The sequence below is a fragment of the Artibeus jamaicensis genome, unplaced genomic scaffold (genome assembly GCF_021234435.1).
Source record: "Artibeus jamaicensis isolate MK-2021 breed Jamaican fruit bat unplaced genomic scaffold, CSHL_Jam_final scaffold_854, whole genome shotgun sequence".
NCBI lineage: Eukaryota > Metazoa > Chordata > Mammalia > Chiroptera > Phyllostomidae > Artibeus > Artibeus jamaicensis.
Window position 1 is genome coordinate 228941 of NW_026522058.1, and position 7807 is coordinate 236747.

General features: G+C 53.0%; 1 protein-coding gene across 3 annotated transcripts; it reads left to right on the top strand.

Moving 5' to 3' along the window:
- The first annotated feature begins 2357 nt into the window (after positions 1-2357).
- SALL2 (spalt like transcription factor 2) lies at positions 2358-7291 on the top strand. 3 transcript variants are annotated; one of them, XM_037152139.2, is made up of 2 exons: positions 2358-2425; positions 3807-7291. In XM_037152139.2, exon 2 carries the CDS (start codon positions 3920-3922, stop codon positions 6794-6796), a length of 2877 nt encoding a protein of 958 aa, XP_037008034.2. In that variant the 5' UTR covers positions 2358-2425; positions 3807-3919; the 3' UTR covers positions 6797-7291. The 3 variants fall into 3 exon arrangements, with proteins under 3 accessions (XP_037008034.2, XP_037008035.2, XP_037008032.2); XM_037152140.2 differs by having other exon boundaries at positions 2367-2441; XM_037152137.2 differs by lacking the exon at positions 2358-2425 and adding an exon at positions 3062-3400.
- Positions 7292-7807: the final 516 nt, after the last annotated feature.

Sequence of the window (7807 nt, forward strand, 5' to 3'; positions counted from 1 at the left end):
GGGTGCCTGACGGGAAGACTTAGCAGTTAGCAGTTCATTGTGCCAATGTCCTCATTTTGGCCAGGCTAAGCATAGATAAGGGCAGAAGGTTTGATGGGAAGGGCAGGATTCTAATAGGCAGTGTGGTTCTTGTCCTTGTCTGGGCAGTGGAATCACCTGAGGAGCTTTACAAACATCCTGATGCCTGGGTCCCACCCTCAGGGATTCTAAATTGGTCTGGGTGTGGCCTGGCTATAGATATTTTTGAAAGCTCTCCCAGTAATTCTGATGGGCAGCAAAGTTTGAGAACCACTCTGCAACTAGACCGCTCTGCTGAGCACTTTACCCACCTGTTTTTCTCTTTTTTCTCCCCAGCCTTCTCTCCCTAGCCGAAAGCAGCAGTTTGATGGGCCACCAGGCTTAGAGAGCCACCTGGGTTCCCTTTCCCTTATCATTTCATCTCTTTATAAATTGAAACAATCATGTTCAGGTCCTAGGGCTTTATCCATCCCAGATTTTACATGTGACCCAGAATAGCTTACTGCACCTTATCTGCTATCTAGACACCTTTACCAGCTTAGTTTATTCCAGTGTTTCTGACTTCATTTGTGTCTGCCTAAGAATCCTGCTCCCCTTTTCAAGGTAGGCGGTGAGTGCAAAGTGCTGAGAAATAGAGGATTCCTCTTACTGGTGGCTGTTGATCCGTCACCTTTCACCAGGGACTAAATTTACCTTAAAGAAGAGTGCAGATCAAATTACGCATCAGAAAGCAAGTTTCATTAAAGAGCAAGAAAGGGGACAGTGTTTCCCAGGAGAAGATGAAAAGAAAAGGATTTCTTTTCTTGTCAGAAGAGCTGACAAAACAGCAACTCGATATCAAATGTTCAATGCTAATTAACAAATGCTCAGTAGAAAGCTTCCACCTGACTCCCTCACCCTTACTGAGGCCAGAGAGCAAATGACAGGTAAGAGCCACACGGGGCCCTTTCTGCAGCATTGGGGAAGCCACAGGATGTTGCCGTGCTTCAGAAAGCACAGGGCAGGAGTCAAAACTCTGAATGCTCCCTTCACTGAATTACCATGTGGACTTGGAAAAGTCACTTCATCTCTCCAAGCTTCAATTTCCTTATGTGTAAAAATAAACAACATTGGACTAACCTGTGACTTGCAGTAATTGCAATAGACCTTCCCATTCCCTCATTATAAACGTCAGGGTGGGAAGCACTTGGCTCATCTGTTTCAGAGCCATCATTTCCAACATTACAATCCTTATGATTATCTAATGTCTCAAAACATAATTCAGTGAAGTGTTTTCAATTGAAAAAGATAGGAGCCCTGGCTGGTGTGGCTCAGTGGATTGTGTGCCAGTCTGTGAACCAAAGGATGGCTGGTTTGATTCCCAGTCAGGGCACGCTGGGTTGTGGGGCCAGGTTCCCAGTAGGGGGCGTGCAAGTGGCAAACACACATTGATGTTTCTCTCCCTCTCTTTTGCCCTCCCTTCCCCTTTCTTAAAAAAAAAAAAAAAAAGATAGCAAAATTTCTGTTGAAAAGTAGGTATTACTATTAGATTGTTTCAGCTCCTTCCAAAAAAGACTCCCTATCCTTGACATATGCCAATGATATTAGCCAACAGCTTACCTCTGAAATTAATGGTTAATAAGCAACATGACAAACAGATCTAATTTTAGTATATCTGTATTTCAGTTAGATTGTTTTGCCACTGACAATATACATTCTCTAATCCATAATATTTGGGACTTCCTCCAAAACTTAAAGTCCCTATGTAAATACTAAGAGTTTCTCAAGTTTTTGTCCCCACGCTACTTTTCCTGAGAAAGACAGCATGGCTACAATATTACCACTTTACCAAAAGGGAACTGATGGTTCAGTGCGGTGTGACCGAGCACCATGCCTCGATTTACCAGTCAGGCAAGAACAGAACTGGGATTAGAACAACATGGGTTTACTGGTGCTCAGGCAACCACAAAGCTAAAAACTTGCAGTCACCTCTTGGAAGTGCCATAAATTCTTTTAGGAAGTGGGAAATCCATTAAGACTCAAGCTAGAAAGAGAATGCAGAGTACTGGCTCAAGGAGGTATCTTGTCCCTGCTTGTGTTTCTCTAAGTAGGAGGCCAGGAGTAGCAGCCTCTGTGGCAGGGAACAGGTGTTGTCATTTCTAGGGCATTCAAACCCGGGTGGAGCTGAAAGGGGCTTTAAACACTGAGAGGCTGCCTGCTTGGCAGCCCCTGCTGCATTATTTCAGGAGGAGCTCCACCCGCCCCCGCCCCCGAAGTTAGAGCTAGGTGGGCCTCAGTAGGCTAGCATCTCTCCAACACCAGTGGTCCTTAATAGCGACAGTGTGATTGCAGGAAAAGGACGGTGAAGGAAGAAGGGTAGAGAAGATGGCTCAGTGAGGAGATGGCTCCTTCAATGAGCACGAACTTTGTAAGTTATGTGTAAGGTGGGTGATTCTGTGGAGCAACTTGCATTCAGCTACTATTCTGCAGTAGGAGAGGCAGGGTGTAAAGCGGCTTAGTGTTGTAAGACAGGGATCCTGGAATGACTTCCTTGAAAATTCTACCTGCAGCCTCCCACCCTGAGACGTTTCTTTTGTGGAGGGAGGCGAGGGTAGGGTGGTAATGGAGGTGAAGAAGACAGGGCAAAACTTGGGGTGTTTGGGGGTGGCTGTGTTGGTGATGGGAGGATGTCCCGTTTCCCGCTGCTCTCTGGCCTCGGAGGCTCCTCTGAGACCAGACCACCCTCTCTGGAGTCCATGTTTTCCAGGCTCAGCGGATCCTTTATTCAAAGAAAAATAGGAGAAGCCTATCGCTTTGCTCCATTGAACAGGGTTGTGTTTCCCACTGTGCCCCCTTGAGCTTGCTGGGGGGAGGGGGCAGGCCTGGGTGAAGACATCTGGAGATGGGGGGAGCTGGCAGAGGGCGAGGAAAGGTGGACCCCCACCACGACCCACAACACCTGTTCCTGGGCCTCCGGAAACGCTCCAGGGCTGCCGTTCCCGCCCCCAACACACCCACCTCCACTCCCGCCCGCTCCTTTGCCAGCTCCCGCCAGCCTCACCAGCAGTCCCTCCCCACAAACTCTCCTCCCTGGCAGCTCCACCCCATCTCCCCTCTCCCAGTTCTCTTGCTCCTGCTCCTCCCACCTCTGCACTGCCTCGCTCCCCTCCCCCTTCTCCCCAGCTCCCTGCCCCCGCTGCCTTCCCCGATCTCCATCTCTGCAGTCTGGGCCGCTGGGTGCAGTGGCTGCCGCAGCCCCAGCGGCCACTGCCACCTCCCCCACCCCCCATCCCTATTGTCTCCCACTCCACCCGGCCCTCCACCTCCCCCAACACCATGGCGCAGGAAGCTGGGAGAAGCTCTCTTCTCAGGGGTCCCTGTGGGGAGCCAGCGGAGCTTGGAGGTGCGGTAGGGCCCGGCCTGGGCAGCGATGGGGTTGAAGGGACATGCTGGGGGAGGGGAGCGGAGCTTTCGGTGGACGGGATCAAATGCACGTTTCTCTGCGTAGACCCTTCTTCATGTCCGCACAACCCATTCCTTGCGCTCGCAGGTGACCCGTGCCGGGTTGGTCGAGGGGGGTAAAGGGAGGAGAGGACAGGGGAGGGCAGAAACTTACACGTGCCCCCCACACCCCCGTGCGGGGGTTCTAGTGTCCAGGAGGGTCAAGACCGACTTCTAGCCTTTTGCATGGCCTGATGGTGAGCTCATCTCCCCACCCCCAACTCACAGTTACTGGGCTCATAGTTAATTAGAGCCTCCATACCCATTCCAGCCGCACCACCCACGCTTTTTCCTCTTCTTGTCCTCAGGTGATGCTAGCGAGGAGGACCACCCCCAAGTCTGTGCCAAGTGCTGCGCACAATTTACTGACCCAACTGAATTCCTCGCTCACCAGAATGCATGTTCCACCGAACCCCCTGTAATGGTGATAATTGGGGGCCAGGAGAATCCCAACAACTCGTCGACCTCTTCTGAGCCCCGGCCTGAGAGCCACAATAGTCCACAGATCATGGAGGCAGAGCACAGCAACCCTTCGAATTCTGGGTCCTTGGTGCCCACAGATCCCACTTGGGGCACAGAGCGGAGAGGAGAGGAGTCTCCAGGGCACTTCCTGGTCGCTGCCACAGGTACAGCAGCTGGGGGAGGTGGGGGCCTGATCTTGGCTAGTCCCAAGCTGGGAGCAACCCCATTACCTCCAGAGTCCACCCCTGCACCCCCGCCGCCTCCTCCTCCACCTCCACCCCCAGGTGTAGGCAGCGGCCACTTGAACATCCCTCTGATCTTGGAAGAGCTCCGGGTGCTGCAGCAGCGCCAGATCCATCAGATGCAGATGACTGAGCAAATCTGCAGGCAGGTACTACTGCTTGGCTCTTTAGGCCAAACGGTAGGCCCCCCTGCCAGTCCTTCAGAATTACCTGGGACAGGGACTGCCTCCTCCACCAAGCCCCTGCTTCCCCTCTTCAGCCCCATCAAGCCTGTCCAAACTGGGAAGACACTGGCACCTTCTTCCTCGTCCACCTCATCCTCTGCAGGGGCAGAAACGCCCAAGCAGGCTTTTTTCCACCTTTATCATCCACTCGGGTCACAGCACCCTTTTTCTGCTGGAGGGGTTGCGAGAAGCCACAAACCCACACCCGCCCCTTCCCCAGCCCTGCCAGGCAACACAGATCAGCTGATTTCCTCACCTCATCTGGCATTCCCAGGCACCACGGGACTGCTGGCAGCACAGTGTCTTGGGGCAGCCCGAGGCCTAGAGGCCACTGCCTCCCCAGGGCTCTTAAAGCCAAAGAACGGAAGCGGTGAACTGGGTTATGGGGAAGTGATGGGTCCCTTGGAGAAACCCGGTGGACGGCACAAATGCCGCTTTTGTGCCAAAGTATTTGGCAGTGACAGTGCCCTACAGATCCACCTGCGTTCACACACAGGTGAGAGGCCCTATAAGTGTAATGTCTGTGGCAACCGCTTTACCACCCGTGGCAACCTCAAAGTGCATTTTCACCGGCATCGTGAGAAGTACCCGCACGTGCAGATGAACCCTCACCCAGTGCCAGAGCACCTAGACTACGTCATCACCAGCAGCGGCCTGCCCTATGGCATGTCCGTGCCACCAGAGAAGGCTGAGGAGGAGGCTGCCATGCCAGGTGGGGGTGTGGAACGTAAGCCTCTGGTGGCCTCCACCACAGCACTCAGTGCCACAGAGAGCCTGACGCTGCTCTCCACTGGTGCAGGCACAGCTGCGGCTCCTGCCCTCCCTGCTTTTAATAAGTTTGTGCTCATGAAAGCAGTAGAGCCAAAGAGTAAAGCTGATGAAAATACTCCTCCAGGAACTGAGGCCTCTGCCATCGCAGGGGTGACAGAAAGTGGCACAGCAACTCGCATGCAGCTAAGTAAGTTGGTGACTTCACTTCCCAGCTGGGCGCTGCTTACTAACCACTTTAAGTCCACAGGGAGCTTCCCCTTCCCCTATGTGTTAGAGCCCTTGGGGACCTCACCCTCTGAGACTTCAAAGCTGCAGCAGCTAGTAGAAAAGATTGACCGACAGGGAACCGTAGCAGTGGCCTCTACTTCCTCAGGAGTCGCCACCACCTCTGCCCCTGCAGCTTCATCTTCAGCTTCGTCTGGACCCAACCAGTGTGTCATCTGCCTCCGGGTGCTGAGCTGCCCTCGGGCGCTGCGCCTGCATTACGGCCAACATGGAGGGGAGCGGCCCTTCAAATGCAAAGTGTGTGGCAGAGCTTTTTCCACCCGGGGTAATCTGCGTGCACATTTCGTGGGCCACAAGGCCAGTCCAGCTGCTCGGGCCCAGAACTCCTGCCCCATCTGCCAGAAGAAGTTCACCAACGCAGTTTCTCTGCAGCAGCATGTTCGGATGCACTTGGGGGGCCAAATCCCCAACGGCAGTACCACACTCCCTGAAGGTGGGGGAGCTGCCCAGGAGAATGGCTCTGAGCAATCTACAGTCTCTGGGGCAGGGAGCTTCCCCCAACAGCCATCCCAGCAGCCGTCCCCAGAAGAGGAGTTGTCTGAAGAGGATGAGGAGGATGAGGAAGAAGAGGAAGATGTAACTGATGAAGATTCTCTGGCAGGGAGAGGCTCAGAGAGTGGAGGGGAGAAAGCGATATCAGTGCGAGGTGATTCTGAAGAGGCATCTGGGGCAGAAGAAGAAGTGGGGATGGTAGTGGCAGCAGCCACAGCTGGGAAGGAGCTGGACAGTAATGAGAAAGTGATTCAACCTCCTTCTCTGCCACCCCCACCCCCACCACTACCACCACCCCCACCACCCGCACCATCATCATCATCAGGCAGCCTGGATCAAACACAGCCAATGGAGCAGCAGGGGGGCAGTGATGCTGCAGGAGGCACTGAAGAGGGGGGCAAACCAGAGAGGAGCTCGAGCCCAACATCAGCATTCACCCTCGAAGGAGAAGGCAGCAGCACCACCTTGGTGGAGGAAGTGAGCATACAGGAGGTGATGAGAAAGGAGCCAGGAGAGGGCAGTAGCAGAAAGGCCTGTGAGGTGTGTGGCCAGACCTTTCCCACCCAGGCAGCTCTGGAGGAGCATCAGAAGACACACCCCAAGGAGGGGCCACTCCTCACTTGTATTTTTTGTAGGCAGGGCTTTCTCGAGCGGGCTACCCTTAAGAAACATATGCTGCTGGCTCACCACCAGGTACAGCCCTTTGCCCCTCATGGCCCTCAGAATATTGCTGCTCTTTCGTTGGTCCCAGGCTGTTCAGCCTCTATCACTTCCCCAGGGCTCTCCCCTTTTCCCCGAAAAGATGACCCTACGATCCCATAGACCTGTTTTTTTTTTTTTAATACTTGCTGCCCTTTGACCTAGGTTGCAGAAACAGCTTTGTAGAAGGACCTCCAAGATTTATGAGCCCTTATTTGTCTTTTTCTTTGAGTTCTTACATGATATGTCCTAAGTGGTTTTTCTTTAGTCTCTGAACTTAGACATTGTTGTGCTCAAGTGGGGGTGGCCCCATGAGGAATTTTTCTTCTCCATTCATTGTTTCTGAGGAAAACAGATTCTCTACAGCTTTCACATTCCCAAGGGAAACCCTCTCCAGCACCCCTGGGGTGACTTCTCCTCCCCTCTCTTCCTTTCCCTCTGGCAAATGCATTGGAACACCCACATTTGGAATTGGCAGCACAGCTCAAAGGGGCTGGCTGTCGCGCCTGGAGAGCCCAATGCCACTCCTCTCTGGTGAGTTCTTGTCCCGAGACATTCCTGCCCAGGTGGTGAGTGTGAGTCCCTTGTCATTCTGGAACCAGTGCACGGCTTTCCTGTCAAAAGGTGAACATACGGTACACGGCTTTCCCACCAAGCTTGGAAGTTCCAGCTCCACCTCCACTACCACTTTAGGCCTGGCACCACCAGGGCTCTGTCAGCCTAAGAACTGTGGCTGGGAATGTGCCTCCAGCAGTGGAATCCAGAGGGGCTAAGGGGAAAAGATCCCTGTTATTGCAGCCTCTTGCATCCAAGGCAGTGCCTGAGCAGCTTATAGAAATAGCAAACTATATTCCTTCTTCCCCCTCTCCAGAAGGTGCTAGCAATGATGCTGCAGCAATATCTGTATCTGTAACTCAGTCCTGGGGGGTAGGGAGAAGTGAAGGGCAGACTCTTGCCAGTAAGCTCCTTGATAATCACATTAAGGCAAAGGTGGATTTGCCAAGATATCTCTGGCTTCCCATATTCCTTCATCATTGCCTCTCAGAGTTAGGAAACAAGTGTATCTCTTGTCAAGAGGTCTTCTATGGAATGTATTGGGAACTGTGAAATTAGTTCATATCTTTAACAAGCACT

Coding starts and splice junctions, on each gene's coding strand:
- SALL2 (XM_037152137.2), top strand. CDS start 3,334: ATGGCGCAGGAAGCTGGGAGAAGCTCTCTTCTCAGGGGTCCCTGTGGG. Junction 3,401..3,806: donor GGAGCCAGCGGAGCTTGGAG/GTGCGGTAGGGC, acceptor TCTTGTCCTCAG/GTGATGCTAGCGAGGAGGAC.